The sequence below is a fragment of the Mustela lutreola genome, chromosome 1 (genome assembly GCF_030435805.1).
Source record: "Mustela lutreola isolate mMusLut2 chromosome 1, mMusLut2.pri, whole genome shotgun sequence".
In the NCBI taxonomy this organism is placed as follows: Eukaryota; Metazoa; Chordata; class Mammalia; order Carnivora; family Mustelidae; genus Mustela; species Mustela lutreola.
In genome coordinates this window covers 154,106,209-154,129,769 of record NC_081290.1, presented here as the reverse complement: position 1 = coordinate 154,129,769, position 23,561 = coordinate 154,106,209, and the positions used below count along the sequence as shown (strand labels likewise).

The following is a 23,561-nucleotide window of genomic DNA, read 5'->3' as shown; positions in this document are numbered from 1 at the left end:
AAAAAGGAGAATAACCTCAACCACTTTCTCCTAAGAATTTCAAGTTTGGGAACTACTATTAATTCTCTTCCCATGTACTAATATCCTTTATGTAGCTATAACAAAAAGTAATTTTTTATGATTTCCTCTTTTATTATAAACATTTTCCCATGTTTCCACATCACCTTTAGAAGTATTGTCTTAATGGTTATATAATATTTTATTAGGTGATCAACTAAAATTTGCCTAAATGTTTTAAGAGTTATTTAGGTCATTGCTAATTTCTGTTATACCATACTTAGCTTTTTGTCTTCTGTGAAATTATCTGAGAGTTAATTTGAAAATAAGACTCCCTGCCATTCTCCTACGGTTAGGTTAACAACCTCATTCTTAGGATGAAATCTCATGACTAGGTAGAAGGATAGGAGCAAATATTTAAGACTTCTGATACATACATTCAGTCAATACATCCTAGTTATCTGTGGCACATTTCACATTTAATTCAATTAATTTTTAATGTCTATTTTTACATTTTGAGTGATTGATTACAAAGGCAGATTTTTATGAAGATACAAATAATAAACCAGTATATATCAGAAAAGGGAACCCAATCCATGGCAAAATAAACCAAAACCTTCAAGTCGTACAAGAATGTGGAAGTCCCTATTTGTTTCTGTTGGCCAGCTGAATCTAAACAAAGGTGGAGCTAAATCCTGTTCTTCACCTTGCCTGGACCTGCAGTGTCCCATTAGTATGGCTGCAAATTCAGACAACATGATGACAAGTGTTCATTATCATTTACAGTTCATAAGAAAACAGAAGCCTCCACATTCACCATGCAAGGGGAAATCTTTTTAACTTAGGTTATAAAGAAACAAAACCCTTTAATACTAACATCTCATCATTCTTATCCCGACACCAAGAATCTCTACCCATTACTGGTTTTGTCACTAACTTATCACATAATCTTAAGCAACCTGTTCTATGATCAATTTCTCACTAACCATAAAAACATTACATACATACTTCCGTAATTTGGAAACATCAATAAAACAAATTATAGTCTCAAGGAAAAGTGCCACCCAACTATGCGTTAGTGATACTTATACATACATATTGTGTCAGAGGAATTTCCTTCTTAAAAAGGGCATTCTAAGCTTCTGCAACAACTTACACCAATCCTTTTGCCTCTATGTTCAAGTCTTCTGCCTCAAGTCTCAAGGATTAGCAACCTTCAACTGAGTGAATGAACTAAAATCACTTCACATACTTCACATCACTGCCCTCAGGTATGCTCAACTTGAGATCCTGATGTAACTACACATATCAAGTCGTTTGTTAATAAGATACCTGAGAAATCAGAAAGAATCATTTTACTGTGTAACAGAATTACATGTTTCTTTTCACTGACATTTCCAAAGTAAGACGACCGGTTTTGCCCTCTGAGCATGGTTTAAGAAAAGGAAAATTGGTAGATCCACAATTCAAGGATTTTATAGAAAAAAATAGTTCCTTTAGTACTTTAAAAAAATCTGTATTATTGAAGGTGTGTGATGTATGTGGTCAATTAAATACCAGACTCTATGTACATATTTCATCAATAACTGAATGGCAATGACTATCACATGTAGTAATTTATAAAATGATCTGAACATATAGACTAGGTGCAAACTTTAACACAATATATAAACATAGTCTGGATAAAAGCAAAGTCTAGTTAGTAGTATGTGTCCCATTCCGGAACACTGAAATACACTTTACCTGTCAATACACTGAGCTGCTAGACAAGCAGTTGTAAGAATCTCTTTGATGTGAGTCAGCCAGTTCGAAGCCTCCAATCTACCGAGCCATCGGTCCATGTTATGTGTTTGGTCATTACAAGCTTCTACAAGTTTAATTAAGCTCTCCTGAAGAATGTGATACCTTTAAAAAACAAGAAAAAGCAAAAAAGAAAATAGAAAATACAATGACGAAGGAGAAACCAAACTCAAACCCCAACCTCCAATATATCCAAGAGGCAAAGTAGCTCAAAACAGTACAAAAATATTTACCTAGTTATACAGTAATTTGATAACTAAACACTGAAAAACTAGTATTTAAAATGGTTGCAAAGAAGCTTAACATGCCTGTCATGGTAAATCATTCCTCAGATGAACAGATTAAACCAGTTCATACAGCTGAATTATCTGACTAGGGAGCGGGCCAGAACACTGCATTTTGTGACAAGTCATGAGGCCACACGACTGACATCCACAATCCTGTTCCCACAGGTCCAACACTAGATACCAGTACCTTCGGCAGGGATGGCCAAGGCTAGCTCAGATCCCTTGTTTATTAGCTCCAACCCCACCTGCCCATCCAGAAGCCCTTATAAACCTCTAGCTGTAAGCATAAACAAGAGATACAGGTAGAGGAAATAGGATGTGGGGGAGAGAAGTCTCTAGTCTTCTGACTTAGAAAACTATACTTATCTGTAGCATATCTGATCACTAAGTGTGGTGACCAGTGATCTACAAGTAGAGGAACAGACCTTGCAGTGATGAAATTGCAGAGTTTCACTTAGAGAGGACATGCTATTTGACTAAAAGTCACTTTGGGGCACCCAAGATTAAGTTTCCTGCTTATCTCACAAAACATGACAGGATATCCCACCAATTTCTAACTTTAGGTAAATGGGTAGGTTCCTTTGAGAACCTGTGATCTTTTAACAGCTAATGGTTCACTCTAATGCACTTCAAAAAAGAGTCCATTACTGTCTTTAGAGTCTTTTACCTCTCAATAGACTTATGAATCCGCCTCCACTGGGGATAATGAGCTTCTTGTTCAAAGCCGCCACCTTTGGCTCTAGCTTGCTGAGCGACATTTAAAGAGCGGGTGTCAATGATGTAGCCTCGTTTTCCTGCCCTGAGGGTAGCATTTATCAGCTTTTCATCTTCTTTGCACCTTCTCCCATTTGTGCCAGTGAGTGGCTGACCACTTCGCATGATTACCTAGAAGCACAATGCAGTTTAAAATTGAAGAGTAGCCGCTTTGAAAGTTTCTGAAAACAGAAATGAATTAGCTAGAGGAAGAGTTATCTAAAAAACAACTGTGTGACTCTTTGGAGATGAATTTGATCCTGAAAAAAATAAATATTTCTATATATTTGCAATAGTTAAAAACTATAAAACAAAAATAAGCCCTGCACTTTAACAGTTTTTCTTATCTCAAAAATAATTCCACATAATACAGTATAATTACTAAAGAGATCAAATATTACAATTCATTTAGTCAGTAAATTGTTTACTGGACAAGGCCTTGTAATAGAAGAATAATAGCCTATGTGCTGACAAACTTTTGTTTCAACTACATAAACAGGGTGGCAGGTTTTATCAAGAATTACAGGGACGCCTGGGCTCAGTTGGTTAAGCATCTGTCTTCTTTTAAAAAGAATTATAAAGAGAAAAGGCACCCATGGTAAGATAAAAAAGTTTATGCACTATTCTTCTTGTGGGAATCATTTTCATATCTTAAAAACTGTTTGTCTATTATTTATTCTCCTTTGGTCCTTTTTCATCCTTTTCAGTACTTAAAGACTTGGATGTTTCCAAAGACCATTAACTATATATTATAAAAGGTCTGGTTTTGAAACTTTTCTCAAGAAATCAGTATTATACTGGTCTCTTCCCTGGTGAATGGTTTAGTTATTTCCACTTAACCCCATAATACATGCTGTTATCTTTACTACCTTGAAATTTAACATGATGAAGAAAGATCATTCAGAAGATGACAACAGCTAACTCCCAGGTAACCATGTAAATAGACACATAGTATATTTAATATCAGTTTTCAAAATGCTTTGTAATGAACCCTGATTAACAGAAATACTACTGAGCAAACAGGATAGATGATCTGATGTCAATGCAGCAAATTTTTAGCAATCTTTTTATCCTAAATATCCATACTTGATTTATTATCCACAGAAAAAAGGGAAATGGAATATGAATATAACTTATCCACTAATTTACTATTGGCTTCAAGATGAGAGAAAAGAAGAGAACAGAAACAGATTTAGAAAATATTTAGGGGGCAGCTGCATGGCTCAGTCAGTTATGCATACAGCTCTTGATTTCGGCTCAGGTCATGAGCTTAGGATTGTGGGCCCCATATTGGGCTCCATGCTCTCGCTTAGGATTCTCTCTCCACCTGCGCTACTCTAGCCCCACCCTTGTGCATTCTCTCTCTCTCAAAAAAAAAAAGAAAAGAAAATATTTCGGAAACATACACATACATACAGCAAGTGCTTGCCTATTCAATTACTGACTCCTGTATTTACTAAAGTTGTAACAATAACATGTGTCACTCTTCTCCCTTTTGGGAAAATAAAAATGTCCACTCAATTTACCTCTTATCGGGAAATTTAGCACAGATAATTAAATAAAGATAATTAATTAAAATAAAGTAGCCTACCACTGTTCTAGTTGGAGAAATTTATTTTTCTATCTAACAGCATTATTTTAAGTGTCAAATGAACATTAATTCTCTTTGTGCTGAGTCCTGAAGATAAACCTATCTGGCCTTTCTAATTTTGAGCAGCATCATGAACAAAATTCAAAATCATATCCTAATCACAAAACATACTACTCCTGATTCCCTCAAGTTTAAATGAAGGAAGTCCTAACAGGAGAGACTAATCACATCAATGAACATGTACATAGAAAAGGGAGTATTTCTAAGAAAAGATCTGCAAACTAAGGCTTTCAGTAGATCAAGGAGCAGTACCATACACTTACCATTCCATTTTTTTTATGGTAATAGCTGAGTACTGGGAAGCGTCCTCCATGTCGAAAAGCAGCTACCTTTCGAAGAGCTTCATCATCAATGGATTTGGGAACTATGACAATTGGCGGGTAAGAAGGGCAGACAGCAAATTCCTTATTGACATAGCTTAACCTCCATTCACTGGTCTGAAAAATACAAAATACTTCAAAGCTAAGCAAGTATCTCAATGTCACAAAATAATCTGAAAATTTTAAAGGACCTTAGAGATCAACTTCCACACAACGAAGAAGCCATCTCTCAGGAATTTAATGTAAGGATACCTAACCGATACTTGAAGGAGTTCTATTCTTCAGAATCAGCTTCCTGCTATGCTAGGGATCCTCTGTTCCTAGAAAGTGCTTCCTTTTATTGAGCAAAATGAGGCTTCTGTCACTTCCTCTACTGTTTTTACTATGATTTCAGCGCATGTTCCTATTTCACATGGCATCCTATTAGCTGACATCATCCCATTCATCCTTTTTGGGTACCATTTATTTTATTTTATTTTTGGTACTCTTCAGTATAGCAACAGGAAGACTGTAATACTCTAGATAATGCTTAACCAGAACAGATGAGAACAGAGCTACTATGTACATCAAATCTCCTGTTCTTTTCTATTATTTAAAAAAAGGAGGGGCGCCTGGGTGGCTCCGGTCATGATCCCAGGGTCCTGGAATGTAGCCCCACATCAGGCTCTCTGCTCGGCAGGGAGCTTGCTTCCCTTCCTCTCTCTCTGCCTGCCTCTCTGCCTACTTGTGATCTCTGTCAAATAAATAAATAAAATCTTTTTAAAAAATAAATAAAATTTAAAAAGGAAAATGTAGAAAGATCGGTAATATCTTTAAGACAATAATGACTTAATACTTAAAAAAAAAGTTATACATAGGAATCGATGAACTCATTTCTAACTCACTACACTAAGTACTAAAAGTATACCATATAAAGTTATCCAATGACAACTTATTTCGAATATTAAAAATAAAAAACACTTGAAGACTGTAAGAAGTTGTTTACGTAAATTTTGATATATTTCGATAAATCAGAGGTGGCCTAACATACTGGCCATGGGTTGCAGTACCAAGAAGATAAAATAGAACGATGTTCAACATACTGTAGAGAAAGAGATTAAAAAAACAACAACAACAACTTTTTACATGATACATTATATTTTTAAATTAAACCATTTTCACTTTTAAGTTATTCTCTTAACCAATTTTAAAGACAGTTTCCAAAAGATTTATTATTTAACAAAAGGAATTTACCTGTTTTCCTGCACCTCCATCTCATAATTCCCCCTTTCCCCAGAGGCAATCATTTTCAACTCTTTTAGCTTTAATTCTGGAGTTTACCTCCAAATTTCTAAATAATATGATTACATTGTTACTTCTTGATTTTCAAGATTAGGCATTACTTATTGATTTCCTACTCTGGAAAACGGTATGATCATCCACTGACCCGCAACACCACTTTCTGGCATATATTAAGTTTACATACCTAGGGCTCTCTATTCTGTCCCACTGGTGTATTTGCAGTAAGTCCCATAGCTTTTAGAATAGACTTGATATTTAGTAGGCTAAGTCTCTTCCTCCCTTTTATTTTCCCCTCTCCAAGACTACCTGGGCTCCTCTGAGTTCTCTGCTCCTCTGTGCGACTTTTATGAAATTTTATGTTAAAAGCCATTGCAGTTTTAATTAGACGCACTGACCCTATGGATTCATTTGAAGACAATTACATCTTTAAAATATTCAATCTCCTTGTCCACGAGCATAGTGTCTCTCACCTTTTTAAAGCTTTCTTAATTTTTTCAATAAAGTTGTATAATTCTCTCAATAAAAGCCCTGCATAATTTTCTTTAGTATATTCCTAGAAACCTTTTTTTGTTGTTGTTGCATTTTAGTTATATGTTTACAAAGTTGTGGTTGATGGAGAGAAATGCTTATTACAGTCGCCAAGAATCTTTCAGCTTCCTGTGTACACAAGCATATAAGCAACAATGACAGTCTTGCTTCTTTCATTCCAAGCCTTATACCTCTTATTTTTCCTTCTTGTCTTACTGAACAAGCAAGGAGTAGTGGCTGGTAGGCATCTTGTCTCACTCTTGAACTTAAAGTGAATAATAAAAGATTTGCTCTTTGTATGTTCTTATTTTGGGTAGCTTTATTAGATTTATCAGATAGCACTTATCAGATTATGTAAATAACCTTCAACTGTATTTCTGATAAGAGCTTTTATCAAGCATAGATGATTAGTTCTAGCCTACTGTTTTTTTCTATTTTCATTTTATTACACCATTTGTGTAATTTGTCTTTCCTCTCTAATTTTGTGATATTCCCTTTGCCTTACTATTTATAGCTATACTACAACACATTTAGTAAAGATTCTTTTTTATTGTCTTGCATGGTGTTTACCAGGACACTTTTGAGCTTGTGACTTTCATTGATTCTGGAGAACTCTGGACCATAACCCATTTTAATAGTGCCTCTCTTCCATTTTCTCTATTATCTTCCTCCTGAACTCCCATTTAATAAATGCTGGCTCTTTCCCCTTTATCATCCATGCATGTATCTAACTTCTCTATCACTTCCCCCAACTTTCTTGTTTCTCTGCTCTGTACTCCGAGCAATTACTTCAGATCTATATTCCAGATCATTAATTTTGTTTCTCATCAGGTACTTAAACCTTACATTAAGTTTTTTCTTTTTAATCAACTTTGAGATTATTTGTATGAAAAATAAACTAGATCCAGTTAGAATGTGTGGTTTCATGAGTCTTGATAGTCGTATACACCCATGAAACTACCACCACAATTAAGATAACAACATTTCAATCATCTCCCACAAAATCCCATGTGTATTTTTTACAATTTGTATCTTCCCCTCCACATCCCAAATTAGGAAATCACTAATCTGCTTTCAGTCACTATAGGTCTTTATCTAAAAAATCTTTGCCTAATCCAAGGTCATAAAGGTTTTCTCCTATGCTGTCTTCAAGAAGTTTTATAGTTTTAGCTGTTATTTCATCCATGTATAGGTCTTCTTTATACCCTATCACATTCTCTCTCTTTTTAAAAATTTTTTATTTTTTATAAACATATATTTTTATCCCCAGGGGTACAGGTCTGTGAATCACCAGGTTTACACACTTCACAGCACTCACCAAAGCACATACCCTCCCCAATGTCCATAATCCCACCCCCTTCTCCCAAACCCCCTCCCCCCAGCAACCCTCAGTTTGTTTTTTGAGATTAAGAGTCACTTATGGTTTGTCTCCCTCCCAATCCCATCTTGTTTCATTTATTCTTCTCGTACCCACTTAAGCCCCCATGTTGCATCACCACTTCCTCATATCAGGGAGATCATATGATAGTTGTCTTTCTCCGCTTGACGTATTTCGCTAAGCATGATACGCTCTAGTTCCAACCATGTTGTCGCAAATGGCAAGATTTCATTTCTTTTGATGGCTGCATAGTATTCCATAGTGTATATATACCACATCTTCTTGATCCATTCATCTGTTGATGGACATCTACGTTCTTTCCACAGTTCGGCTATTGTGGACATTGCTGCTATAAACATTTGGGTGCACGTGCGCCTTTGGATCACTACGTTTGTATATTTAGGGTAAATGCCCAATAGTGCAATTGCTGGGTCATAGGGCAGTTCTATTTTCAACATTTTGAGGAACCTCCATGCTGTTTTCCAGAGAGGTTGCACCAGCTTGCATTCCCACCAACAGTGTAGGAGGGTTCCCCTTTCTCCGCATCCTCGCCAGCATCTGTCATTTCCTGACTTGTTTATTTTAGCCATTCTGACTGGTGTGAGGTGATATCGCATTGTGGTTTTGATTTGTATTTCCCTGATGCTGAGTGATATGGAGCACTTTTTCATGTGTCTGTTGGCCATCTGGATGTCTTCTTTGCAGAAATGTCTGTTCATGTCCTCTGCCTATTTCTTGATTGGATTATTTGTTCTTTGGGTGTTGAGTTTGCTAAGTTCTTTATAGATTCTGGACACTAGTCCTTTATCTGATATGTCGTTTGCAAATACCTTCTCCCATTCTGTCAGTTGTCTTTTGATTTTGTTAACTCTTTCCTTTGCTGTGCAAAAGCTTTTGATCTTGATGAAATCCCAATAGTTCATTTTTGCCCTTGCTTCCCTTGCCTTTGGCGTTGTTCCTAAGAAGATGTTGGGGCGGCTGAGGTCGAAGAGGTTGCTGCCTGTGTTCTCCTCAAGGATTTTGATGGATTCCTTTCGCACATTGAGGTCCTTCATCCATTTTGAGTCTATTTTTGTGTGTGGTGTAAGGAAATGGTCCAATTTCATTTTTCTGCATGTGGCTGTCCAATTTTCCCAGCACCATTTATTGAAGAGGCTCTCCTTTTTCCATTGGACATTCTTTCCTGCTTTGTCAAAGATGAGTTGACCGTAGAGTTGAGGGTCTATTTCTGGGCTCTCTATTCTGTTCCATTGATCTATGTGTCTATTTTTGTGCCAGTACCATGCTGTCTTGATTATGACAGCTTTGTAATAGAGCTTGAAGTCCGGAATTGTGATGCCACCAACGTTGGCTTTCTTTTTCAATATCCCTTTGGCTATTCGAGGTCTTTTCTGGTTCCATATAAATTTTAGAATTATTTGTTCCATTTCTTTGAAAAAGATGGATGGTACTTTGATAGGAATTGTATTAAATGTGTAGATTGCTTTAGGTAGCATAGATATTTTCACAATATTTATTCTTCAAATCCAGGAGCATGGAACATTTTTCCATTTCTTTGTGTCTTCCTCAATTTCTTTCATGAGTACTTTATAGTTTTCTGAGTATAGATTCTGTGTCTCTTTGGTTAGGTTTATTCCTAGGTATCTTATGGTTTTGGGTGCAATTGTAAATGGGATTGACTCCTTAATTTCCCTTTCTTCCCTTTCTTCTGTCTTGCTGTAGAGAAATGCAACTGATTTCTGTGCATTGATTTTATATCCTGACACTTTACTGAATTCCTGTACAAGTTCTAGCAGTTTTGGAGTGGAGTCTTTTGGGTTTTCCACATATAGTATCATATCATCTGCGAAGAGTGATAATTTAACTTCTTCTTTGCTGATTTGGATGCCTTTAATTTCCTTTTGTTGTCCGATTGCTGAGGCTAGGACCTCTAGTACTATGTTGAATAGCAGTGGTGATAATGGACATCCCTGCCGTGTTCCTGACCTTAGAGGAAAAGCTTTCAGTTTTTCTCCATTGAGAATGATATTTGCGGTGGGTTTTTCATAGATGGCTTTGATGATATTGAGGTATGTGCCCTCTATCCCTACACTTTGAAGAGTTTTGATCAGGAAGGGATGCTGTACTTTGTCAAATGCTTTTTCAGCATCTATTGAGAGTATCATATGGTTCTTGTTCTTACTTTTATTGATGTGTTGTATCACATTGACTGATTTGCGGATGTTGAACCAACCTTGCAGCCCTGGAATAAATCCCACTTGGTCGTGGTGAATAATCTTTTTAATGTACTGTTGAATCCTATTGGCTAGTATTTTGTTGAGTATTTTCGCATCTGTGTTCATCAAGGATATTGGTCTATAGCTCTCTTTTTTGGTGGGATCCTTGTCTGGTTTTGGGATCAAGGTGATGCTGGCCTCATAAAATGAGTTTGAAAGTTTTCCTTCCATTTCTATTTTTTGGAACAGTTTTAGGAGAATAGGAATTAGTTTTTCTTTAAATGTTTGGTAGAATTCCCCCGGGAAGCCGTCTGGCCCTGGGCTTTTGTTTGTTTGGAGATTTTTAATGACTGTTTCAATCTCCTTACTGGTTATGGGTCTGTTCAGGCTTTCTATTTCTTCCTGGTTCAGTTGTGGTAGTTTATATGTTTCTAGGAATGCATTCATTTCTTCCAGATTGTCAAATTTATTGCCGTAGAGTTGCTCATAGTATGTTCTTATAATAGTTTGTATTTCTTTGGTGTTAGCTGTGATCTCTCCTCTTTCATTCATGATTTTATTTATTTGGGTCCTTTCTCTTTTCTTTTTGATAAGTCTGGCCAGGGGTTTATCAATTTTATTAATTCTTTCAAAGAACCAGCTCCTACTTTCGTTGATTTGTTCTATTGTTTTTTTGGTTTCTATTTCATTGATTTCTGCTCTGATCTTTATGATTTCTCTTCTCCTGCTGGGCTTAGGGTTTCTTTCTTGTTCTTTCTCCAGCTCCTTTAGGTGTAGGGTTAGGTTGTGTACCTGAGACCTTTCTTGTTTCTTGAGAAAGGCTTGTACCGCTATATATTTTCCTCTCAGGACTGCCTTTGTTGTGTCCCACAGATTTTGAACCGTTGTATTTTCATTATCATTTGTTTCCATGATTTTTTTCAATTCTTCTTTAATTTCCCGGTTGACCCATTCATTCTTTAGAAGGATGCTGTTTAGTCTCCATGTATTTGGGTTCTTTTCAAACTTCCTTTTGTGGTTGAGTTCTAGCTTTAGAGCATTGTGGTCTGAAAATATGCAGGGAATGATCCCAATCTTTTGATACCGGTTGAGCCCTGATTTAGGACCGAGGATGTGATCTATTCTGGAGAATGTTCCATGTGCACTAGAGAAGAATGTGTATTCTGTTGCTTTGGGATGAAATGTTCTGAATATATCTGTGATGTCCATCTGGTCCAGTGTGTCGTTTAAGGCCTTTATTTCCTTGCTGATCTTTTGCTTGGATGATCTGTCCATTTCAGTGAGGGGAGTGTTAAAGTCCCCTACTATTATTGTATTATTGTTGATGTGTTTCTTTCATTTTGTTATTAATTGGTTTATATAGTTGGCTGCTCCCACGTTGGGGGCATAGATATTTAAAATTGTTAAATCTTCTTGTTGGAAAGACCCTTTGAGTATGATATAGTGTCCTTCTTCATCTCTTATTATAGTCTTTGGCTTAAAATCTAATTGATCTGATATAAGGATTGCCACTCCTGCTTTCTTCTGATGTCCATTAGCATGGTAAATTCTTTTCCACCCCCTCACTTTAAATCTGGAGGTGTCTTCGGGCTTAAAATGAGTTTCTTGGAGGCAACATATAGATGGGTTTTGTTTTTTTATCCATTCTGATACCCTGTGTCTTTTGACAGGGGCATTTAGCCCATTAACATTCAGGGTAACTATTGAGAGATATGAATTTAGGGCCATTGTATTGCCTGTAAGGTGACTATTACTGTATATGGTCTCTGTTCCTTTCTGATCTACCACTTGTAGGCTCTCTCTTTGCTTAGAGGACCCCTTTCAAGATTTCCTGTAGGGCTGGTTTGGTGTTTGCAAATTCTTTCAGTTTTTGTTTGTCCTGGAAGCTTTTAATCTCTCCTTCTATTTTCAATGATAGCCTAGCTGGATATAGTATTCTTGGCTGCATGTTTTTCTCGTTTAGTGCTCTGAAAATATCATGCCAGCTCTTTCTGGCCTGCCAGGTCTCTGTGGATAAGTCAACTGCCAATCTAATATTTTTACCATTGTATGTTACAGACTTCTTTTCCCGGGCTGCTTTCAGGATTTTCTCTTTGTCACTGAGACTTGTAAATTTTACAATTAGGTGACGGGGTGTGGGCCTATTCTTATTGATTTTGAGGGGCGTTCTCTGAACCTCCTGAATTTTGATGCTCGTTCCCTTTGCCATATTGGGGAAATTCTCCCCAATAATTCTCTCCAGTATACCTTCTGCTCCCCTCTCTCTTTTTTCTTCTTCTGGAATCCCAATTATTCTAATGTTGTTTCGTCTTATGGTGTCACTTATCTCTCGAATTCTCCCCTCGTGGTCCAGTAGCTGTTTGTCCCTCTTGCTCAGCTTCTTTATTCTCTGTCATTTGGTCTTCTATATCACTAATTCTTTCTTCTGCCTCATTTATCCAAGCAGTGAGAGCCTCCATTTTTGATTGCACCTCATTAATAGCTTTTTTGATTTCAACTTGATTAGATTTTAGTTCTTTTATTTCTCCAAAAAGGGCTTTTATATCTCTCGAGAGGGTTTCTCTAATATCTTCCATGCCTTTTTCGAGCCTGGCTAGAACCTTGATAATTGTCATTCTGAACTCTAGATCTGACATATTACCAATGTCTGTATTGATTAGGTCCCTAGCCTTCGGTACTGCCTCTTGTTCTTTTTTTTGTGTTGAATTTTTCCGTCTTGTCATTTTGTCCAGATAAGAGTATATGAAGGGGCAAGTAAAATACTAAAAGGGTGGCAACAACCCCAGGAAAATATGCTTTAACCAAATTAGAAGAGATCCAAAATCGTGAGTGGGGTGAAAGGGTATAAAAAGAGGTTCAAAAAGGAAGAAAGAAAAAAAAAAGAAAAAAGAAAAAAAAGAGAAGAATTTAAAAAAAAGAAAACACCTAAGAAAAATATAAAAAAGAAAAAATATATATATTAGATAAACTAGTAAAAAATCGTTAAAAAAGAAAAAGGTAACAGTTTAAAAAAAAATTTACCCGAAGGCGAGAAAAAAAAACAAAAAATGAAAAAGAAAAAAATTAAATTAACTGCAAGACTAAAAAAAAAATCACAGGGAAAAAGCCATGAGTTCCGTGCTTGGCTTTCTCCTCCTCTGGAATTCTGCTGCTCTCCTTGGTATTGAAACCGCACTCCTTGGTAGGTGAACTTGGTCTCGGCTGGATTTCTTGTTGATCTTCTGGGGGAGGGGCCTCTTGTAGTGATTCTCAAGTGTCTGCCCCAGGCGGAATTACACCGCCCTTACCCGGGGCCGGGGTGAGTAATCCGCTTTCAGGAGCTTTTGTTCCCTGAGCGCTTTCCGTAGAGTTCCTTCCGTAGAGTTCCGGAGGATGGGAATACAAATGGCGGCCTCCTGGTCTCCGGCCTGGAGGAGCCGAGAGCCCAGGGCCGCACTCCTCAGTGCGCCCTCAGAGAACAGCGCCCAGTTACTCCCGTCTGCCTGACCTCCGGCCGCGCTCTGAGCTCACTGAGCCTGCGACCGGTTCAAGGTAACACCGAGCTGTGAGCTTACTGTCGGCTCTGTCTCTGTAGCCGGCTTTCCCGTTCCAATACCCGCAAGCTCTGCGACACTCAGACACCCCCAATCCTTCTGTGACCCTGCGGGACCTGAGGCCACGCTGACCGCGTGTGGGCTTTGCCCCGGTTTAGCCTCTGGAGCGATGTCCCTCAGCGGAACAGACTTTTAAAAGTCCTGATTTTGTGCGCCGTTGCTCCGCCGCTTGCCGGGAGCCGGCCCCTCCCCCCGGGGTCTATCTTCCCGTTGCTTTGGATTCACTTCTCCGCCGGTCCTACCTTTCAGAAAGTGGTTGTTTTTCTGTTTCCAGAATTGCTGTTCTTCTTCTCTTCGATCTGCCGATGGATTTTCAGGTGTTTGCAATCTTTAGATAAGCTATCTAGCTGATCTCCGGCTAGCTGAAGTAGTCTCAGCCTGCTACTTCTCTGCCATCTTGACTCCTCCTGGTCTACCCTATCACATTCTCTTGATTACTGAAGCTTTATATTAAGTTTTTAAAATCAAGGAAAAGGTTGGGACGCCTGGGTGGCTCAGTTGGTTAATCGGCTGCCTTCGGCTCAGGTCATGATCCCAGCGTCCTGGGATCGAGACCCTGCTTCTTTCTCTGTCTCTGCCTACCACTCTGTCTGCATGTGCTCACTCTCGCTCTCTCTCTGACAAATAAATAAATAAAATCTTGAAAACAAAAATCAAGGAAAAGGGGCGCCTGGGTGGCTCAGTGGGTTAAAGCCTCTGCCTTCGGCTCAGGTCATGGTCTCAGGGTCCTAGGGCCTGGGATGGAACCCCGCATCGGGCTCTCTGCTTGGCAGGGAGCCTGCTCCCTTCCTCTCTCTCTGCCTACTTGTCATCTCTGTCTGTCAAATAAATAAATAAAATCTTTAAAAATAAATAAATAACTAAAATAAAATCAAGGAAAGTAAACCGTTTATTTTCTTAAAGGTGTTTTGGCTATTCTAGTAACTTTGCAATCCATATACATATTTTCAGATAGTTCTGTCAGTACCAACCCCAAAATAAAACAGCTATTGGAATTGATAGGCTTTTCACTGAATCTATATATTTGGAGGCAACAGTCATCTTTTTAAAAAATTTTTACTTGTGTATTTGACAGAGAAAGAGAGCACAAGCAGGAGGGAGCAGCAGAGGGAGGGAGAGGGAGAAGCAGGCTCCCATTGCGCAAAGAGTGAGACCTGGTGCTTGATCCCAGAACTCTGTGAACATGACTTGAGCTGAAGGCAGATGCTTAATTGACTGAGCCACCCAGGTGCCCCAGAGACAATTGTCATCTTAATGAGAGGTCAGCAAATAATAGTCTACAAGCCAAATCCAGCCTACTGCCCATTTTTGTAAGTAAAGATTTTTTGGAACCTAGCACTACCAATTCACTGATGTGTTATCTATTGCTGTTTTCATGCTACAACAGCAGAGTGATGTAGTTGTAACAGAGACTGCATGACCCACAAAGCCTAAAATATTTACTTTGTGGTCCGCTATGTACCTCAGCCCACTAGTGATCTTAACCATACTGTCTTCTAATCCACAAACATGGTATATCTCTCCATTTATTTAGAGATCCTTTAACTTCTCTCTGGAATGTTTTGTGTTTTTCAGTGTAAAGAATCTGTACTTCTTTTGTTAAATTTATTCCTAACTATTTTATTCATTTTCAGATTGCTTGTTGCCAATACAATTAGTTTTGGTATATAAACATTGATCAACCTTGCTAAACTTGTTTATGAGTTCTAAGTATTTCATTGATTTATACTCTTCTTTTTATTATTTCATTCCTTCCAGTTACTTTGCTCTTTTTTCTCCATAGCTTACGTTGGTGATTTTAGACCTTTTCTCCTTTTTCAATCTAAGCATTTTAAAGCTCTAAGTTTCTCTTTAAATATTGCTTTAGCTGTATTCCACATATTTTATGTTGCATTTTTATTATCATTCAGTTCAAAATATTTTCTAATCTTCTTTATGATTTCATTTCTTGACTCCTAGGTTAGTAAAAGTATTTTGTTTAATTTATATATAAATATTCTGGGTATTCCTAACATTTATTTTGTTTGTCCCTTCGGTTTTTATTGTTGTTTTTTTCTTTCCCACTAGTACTATTAGATTATTTATTTTTTTAGAATTGCATTTTAATATTTGTATTAAATTTTAAATTATAGCTCTTCCCATTTTTAAAAAAGTAATTGCTCTAGGATAATGGTTCTCAACCAGGGGTGATTTTGCATAGAGGTAACTTTTGTCAACGTGTAGAGACAACCACAGGCAGGGGGAGGAGTATTCTATTGGCATCTGGTGGTGCCAAAGATGCTGCCAAACATCCTACAATGCACATGACAGATTCTTACAACAAACAATGTAACTGTAAAAGTATATTTATCCAATCAGCCACCGCACACCCAGTCATCACCTTTAACATTATAGTTTCCATATATGTCTACATACACTATAAACACCACAAAGGCAATGCTATAATCTTTAAATAGTCATGTATATTTTTAAAAAAATTTAAAAAATAGCCTGTTATATTTACCTAGGTATTTAGCATTTGCAATATTCTTCAATAATTCTAAATATTCAAGTTTCCCTTGTATTACTTCCCTACAGGCCTCTTGGCAATAAATCTTAGTTTCCTTTTATCTGAAAATGTTGTCTTACCTTCCTTCTTGAAAGATATTTTCACCATATACAAAACTCAAGGTTGGCAGGTTTTGTTTCTTTCAGCACTTTATAGTTTTCTCTTCTGGTTCATGATTTCTGATGAACAGTCCACACTCATTTGATTGTTGTCTCTGTGTATGTAATGTTTCAATTTTAACTGGCAGCTTTCAAGAACTCCTTATTATTTCTCTTTGACAGGTTGACTAGGAAGTGCTTATGTATGTTTTCTGTGCATTTATCCTGTCTGTGGCTTGCAGAACTTTTTGAATTTATAGCAATCCTCAAATTCGGAAAGTTTTTGAACATAATTTTTTTAAAATATATTTTCTACCTTATTCTCTCTACTCTCTCCTTCTGGTTCTCCAATTACATGTATGTTAGACATTCTGATACTGTTACACAGGTCCCTGAGACTCTGCTTTTTTACTAAAACTTATCCCCTCCCTCTTCTTTCTACAAAGTAAGTTCTATTGCTCTAATTCCAAATTCATTGGTTCTGTTTTTTGTCATCTCTTCTGCTTTTAGCTCATTCAATGAATTTTTAATTTCAGATATAATTTTCACAAAGTTCTAAAAGTTCCATTCGATTCTTTTTATATTTTCTATCTCTCTATTGGTATTTCCTAACTTTTTGTTTTGTTTTGTTTTGCTTTTAAGCATATTTTCCTTTATGAGAAATTGGACAGTTTTAAGAACTGCTTTAAAGTCCTTCTGTGATGGGCACCTGGGTGGCTCAGTCAGTCGGTCATCTGCCTTCGGATCAGGTCATGATCCTAGTGTCCTGGGATCAAGCCCTGATGTTGGGCTCCCTGCTGAGTGGGGATTTCTGCTTCGGCTTCTCCCTCTCCCTCTGCTCTCCACATCCAGCCCCACCCAGCGCTCCCTTGCACACACTGTATCAAAAAAATAAAATCTTTTAAAAAAAGTTCTTGTGTGATACTTTAAACATTTGAGTGAGTCATCTTGGGGTTGGTACTGCCAACTTTTTCCTTCAGAATGGGTCACAATATTTTAGCTTTATTTTAGATTGTATCCTGCAAATGTTGTGTTGTGGAAACTCTGCATTCCATTATAGTCATTTGGTTTTTTTGATTTTGTTTTTGTTTTTTAAGATTTTATTTATTTGACAGAGAGAGATTACAAGTAGGCAGAGAGGCAGGCAGAGAGAGAGGAAGGGAAGCAGGCCCCCTGCTGAGCAGAGAGCCCGACTCGGGACTCTATCCCAGGACACTGAGATCATGACCTGAGCCGAAGGCAGCGGCTTAACCCACTGAGCTACCCAGGCGTCCCATTATAGTCCTTTGAAGAGACTTAATGTTTTTTGTTTTAGTAGGCAATTAACTTTGTTAGCTTTGAATTGCAAATTCCATTAACACCTGTGGTGCAAGGCAGCTCAGCTCTTGGTTCTGACGGATCTTAGTATGCTCCAAGCACACATCATTCACAATCAGCCACAGGTTCAAGGTTGTATACCACAGAACCAAGGTTCTTCTTCTTTAGCTCTCTGATGCCCCAAGCCATTCACCTGGTTCCTCCTACTAGACGGAAAGTGGGCTTTCTATGGGAATGTTAGCTGTTCCATGTTATCAATGCCACAACTATGCTGACCTCAAGACAAAGTTCCCCAAATAGGAATTTCATTCTGTCATTCACTTTCTCTGCATTTTGACCCCTCCAAAATACGCTGCTTTCTGCTCAATTACCAGAGCTTTCAGGTGGCAGGTTTTTTTGTGTTTCATTTATAGTTTGTCACTGATCTCTGTAGGAGGTCTTCTCAGATAGAGGAGTTATTCGATCATAAGCGGAATCTTATTACCTTTTTTATATATAATTTCAAATAGATTGAGGGAGTACAGATATATCATGTATGACTATTTCAACAAAGTACCTGAAATAATCTTTCATGATATCCTAGAATAAAAGCATGCTTCAAGTAGGAGAAACTCTAGAGATCATTTCTGTTCAACATTTTCATTTTGTAGACATGGAAACTAAGTCCCCAAAAGTCAAGCTGCCAGTAACATATCTGGGATGCACCACAAGATATCCTGATAGCTAGTTTTAGTACTGTCAATACCACACATTTCTCTTAGACATAATAATGAAGTAGGGACTGGCTAATATTTTAATTAAAAAGTTTTCAGATGGAAACAACAACAACAACAAAAACCCCTTACTCAAAGAGAGTAACCTGGCAGAGGACTTCTAACGATATATAGAAGGCTTTACTACCCTTTTGACCCATCCTGAATAAATTCACACCTACATTCATTCACTCGACTAATATTTACCCTTTGCCTATCATGTGCTAGCAATACAATAGGAAACCAGAATGATAACGGTTCCAGCCCTTGTAAAGTTTATATCTAGCAGCTTATGCTCTAGACCAGGAAAGAGACAACAAAAAATGACTAAGAAGTTTTGCATACTGCTGACTCTCTCCTACTTGAAACTCACTCGTCCCTTGGGTTTTCCTCCATTCATTTCTTAAATGGTTCAATCCTTGTCATCCTTTTTACTTTAGATGCTTTCCTTAGGCATTCTCAGTCTCTCCTCATGGTTTCCAAAGAGTATTTGCTGATTACCCTCAGTTTTTCATTTTTAACAAGGACCTCTCAAGTAAGCTTCAGACTTTCTCTTCTATATATTCAATGATGTACCATACAGGCTCTTTGAACTGCCATCCCCCAAAATGAACTTACCTCATTCCCTTTAAACACATTTCTCTTTCTGTTTTTCTCTTCTCAATGGTAGCATCCTAGATGCTACTGCCTGTTTTACCTTTCACCTCCAGTGAGTGGCTCACCAATGCCTTTTAATTCTACTTTCTGAATCTTTCTACACTATATCCAACCATCTTCTGTGTATTTTTACAATAGCTTTTTCAAGCAGTTTCTTAGCATTTTGCAACAGAATTGATTTTCAGTAACACAAATCTAATGTCATTTTCCCTATGCCTTGTGGATACTTTTGTCAGCACTTATTTCATTGTACTTGATTAATTAAATAACTGTCAGACTTTCAACAAGGAGAAGGAAGGAACCATGCTTTGCTCATCTTAAATTTCCATCATCTAATAATAGTAACTAAATACCTCAAACAAGGCATTAAAGATGTTCTCATTAAATCTGTGGATTATAAAATTTGCAGAAAAATACCAGAATTTCATATATACAAACAACTTAAATAATTAGCTAAACCAAAAAGAAAATGCCTACTTGGAAAAGTATTGAATCTAAACAAAAATTAGTTAGTAAGTAAATACAATAACAAAAACACAGGGCAGATCCCTTACTAACACATATGAGAAAATGTATAAATTTTAGTTTATTTCATTATTAACTTAATTCTCAAAAAAGCAAATATAACTTTAAGCTGCTTTAAAGCATCAATAATAGTTCCAATCTATACCAAGTGGTATGGGTACTATATTTTAAGAGAATAAATGATAAGACGGAAGGTCCTGCTGGGAGAAGCAACAAGGGCAGTGTATGGCCCTGAGGCCACCATTATTAGAAAAAGTTGAAGTAAATACTGATATTTAATCTGCAGGAAAGAAAACTTAATGGGGACATAAGAGTTCCTAATTTGAAGAAGAGTTCATAGTAGAGGAATGAGATAAATTAAATGACACAAGGTAACATCAGAAACATTTCCTGTGCTGTCTATGTACAGGAAAACAGAGATCAGCTAAGAATTAGAGCTGTCCCCAAATGGGACACCATTGTGTTTTTGCAAATTCTCCCACACTATGATTTCAAGCAGAGGCTAAATGACCACATCATGGATGTTTTTAGCATAGCGGATTCCTGCACAGAACAGGAGACTGATTTGAATGTTGACCTGTAGAAGGTAGACTTAGACTGGTTCACTTATGGCACCTAACGCCAAGATAAATCATGGGTAAGTCCTTCGTACACATAGTGTTGGCTACCCAAACAAATCATCCAGACTTCTCCCTTCCTGATCACTACGTGACTGCCACTTCCCACCTAGGAAATAATTAAGGATTCCTCTAAGCTAACTGTTAGTGGTAGGTGATTACAGCAAAAAAGTATCATGCATTTAAGAATGTTTACTCTGCAGTTCTTAATGCAATAAAAACACTAAATGTAAGTGTAAACACAGGTAGTTACCCATGAAGTACATAAACATGCCCATACAATATAAAAGTGACCTTCTGTTACTTTATTACTTTGCTGACATGTACATCTTTATTCTTTAAGTTACATAGTCCCCTGATCTTTACTTCTTGACCACCACCCCCACCATACCTTGGCCCATTTACATAAGTGTGATGGAAGAAGAAAGGAATAAAATTGTTAAGAATTTAACAATTCTAGTGACCTGGTCATAATAGCCCAAATTATAAAAACACAAAAATTATCCCCCGGAAAAAATTGATGTATGTTTCTCTAATGCTGTCTTAGGCACACAGCAGGTTCAGCAGACTTTTGGGGATGGCTCAGAACCCAATTACTACATATAAAGTTGCTTCTATGGAGAAGCTCTTAAAACAATCAACAATGAACTCAAAACAGGTCAGGACTATCTTCTTGAAGATCTTAATGTTTTACCAATATCATTTGCAAAATTTAAAAAAGTAACATCTGGGATCCAGCCGAAATCCACTAGAATAAAAATCCCTGCAGAATTGAAAACAAATTGTACAAATCTCTGAATGGCAGAAGCTTCAGTACTAGCACTAACAGAAATTTCTTTCAGGCATGGAAAAGCAAACAACACCTTATTAGTTGTCAAAAGGAAGGGATCATTTCACAAGTAAAGTATGGGTTATTTCTCATTACACATAAGTTATCTCAAACGCTACTCACAGCAGAAGAGTAGAGTTCAAACTCTTGCTCAGGAAGGAAAGAATGCCAGCCATCTTCCATCACTTCAAACATGGGCCGATAAAAGAAAGGGTACATCAGAGTGATAGAGTCCAGTGTAGACAATGCCTAGGGCATAAAAAGGAGATAAAAGAAAGAGAAAGGAACTTACCGCAATTTGAAACATCTTTTAACTACCAAATCGGTATTAAATAAATACAGTCTAATAAGGATGCACACCCCATCTACTTCTCCAACATTGTATTTACCACTAGACACAATTAAAGCTTACTGAAGCTGATCTCCATACTTTCAGCATCTAACAAGGTACTTGGCACATAGCATATGCTCAGTTAACATTTCATGAATGAACACAAGAACAAAAAAAGTGTGCACACCTATTCCAGAAGAAAAATTAAATAACTTCTTTTGATACCACTTAACAAAGCCTAATAAAAAAGGTCTAAATATTTCTAGGGATCAGAAAAGAAACAGGATCTGGTTAGAAAAAAGGCCTTGGCTCAAAATTCAGATATTGAGTATATCAACATATGTACATTATTTAAAAATCAGTGTCTGTTATTTACCATAAATAAAGATGCTACAGCTTGGTGCCCATGTATATTACCTTCATGTTACAGTGACCCATTCTCAAGCTGGGGCAACAACTCTGTGGTTCCCAAATGAGCCTATAATCATCTGAAACACTTGAATTCTGGATAACACCAACAGGAAAACCTGACTAAATGGGAGGAACAGACAGATGGGACATCCTCCATCACCTGGCAGTTTCAACCTTCTGACAGGGGACTTATAAAAAACACTTCTACGGCTGGGAAAAAAGGTACCAAAATCAATTAGCATAATTCAAATTACAGTAATTATGGAGACACTCACACAGGAGCCCAACATCATGTTAGTTCTCCAAAACTCTCAGAATAAAGCTACCTTCCTCTAGATCACAGAAAGACCAGATTCACAAACGAATGGGCCCAAGACTTTAAAAGCAGATTAGACATGTAGTTTAGCAGTTTAACAAAACATCTTCATCCAATGTTATTCTTCCATCTGCCCATAAATCATGACACTTTTCCCCCAGAGCTCATAATACAGAAAGTATGAAGAAGCATGGCTGTATAATCCACTATCCACTTCTATACAGTCTTTGGCTGCCAATCACACTAAACTGACCACTAAAGTGTCAATCACACTAACCTAGGTCACGTGTGACCTAGGCCAGAGCTGCTGTTGTTCAGTACAAACATTACTTTACTGTTTCACCTTTTAAAAATTTTGTTTTTAAGATATTCTTTGCAATATCTTTTAAAAATTTCATCTTTACGGAGGTAAAATTGGCAAATAAAACTAAGATATTCAAAATGATGATATGATACATTGTGAAAGGACACCCCCCTGGAGTTAATTAACATATCCATCTTCTCACATACTTGCCTTCTGTTGAAAACATTTAAGTTCTACTCTCTTAGAAAATTTCAATTATACAATAATATAGTTTTATTGACTATAGTTACCATGCTTTACATTTGATCCTAAGATGTTATTTATCTTATAACTGTAAGTTTGTAACTTTTACCAACCTCTCCTTATCTCCCTCAGCCCCTAGCAACCACTTTTCCACTCTCTGCTTCTCTAAGTTTTTTTAGTATTTAGGATTCCACATATAAGCAGGAACATGCAATATTTGTCTTTCTCTTTCTGGTTTATTTCACTTAGCATAATGCCCTCCAGTTTCACCCTTGTTGTCATAAATATCAGGATTACTGTTTTCTATGGCTGAATAATATTCTATTGATATACGGATAAATATCATATTTTCTTTATCCATTCATCTGCTGACAGATACTTAAGCTATTTCCATATTTTGGTTATTATGAATAATGCTGCAATGATCAAGAAAGTAAAGATAGCTCTCTGAGATGATTTTGTTTTCTTTGGATATATATCCAGAAGTGGGGCTGCTGGGTCATACAGTAGTTCCACTTTTAATTTCTTGAGGAACCTCCATACTGTTTTCCATAGTGGCTGGTACAACCACAATTTTAAATGCAAATCAACAGCCATTTTTTTTTTTTTTAAAGATTTTATTTATTTATTTGACAGAGAGAGAGATCACAAGTCGGCAGAGAGTCAGGCAGAGAGAGAGAGAGAAGCAGGCTCCCGCTGAGCAAAGAGCCCGATGCGGGGCTCGATCCCAGGACACGGAGATCATGACCTGAGCCGAAGGCAGCGGCTTAATCCACTGAGCCACCCAGGCGCCCCAACAGCCACTTTAG

At 37.2% G+C, this 23,561-nt stretch overlaps 1 protein-coding gene across 3 annotated transcripts in view; it reads right to left on the bottom strand.

Annotated features, from left to right (window-relative positions):
* The window catches only part of MTMR9 (myotubularin related protein 9), a 63,038-nt gene that overhangs the window by 24,327 nt on the left and 15,150 nt on the right, over positions 1 to 23,561 (bottom strand). For all 3 annotated transcript variants that reach the window (XM_059177268.1, XM_059177260.1, XM_059177277.1), the window contains 4 exons: positions 21,271 to 21,396; positions 4,752 to 4,925; positions 2,752 to 2,969; positions 1,741 to 1,902 (listed from right to left, as the gene is read on the bottom strand). In XM_059177268.1, the coding sequence (XP_059033251.1) occupies positions 1,741 to 1,902; positions 2,752 to 2,969; positions 4,752 to 4,925; positions 21,271 to 21,396 (680 nt within the window). The remainder of the gene's footprint in view (positions 1 to 1,740; positions 1,903 to 2,751; positions 2,970 to 4,751; positions 4,926 to 21,270; positions 21,397 to 23,561) is intronic.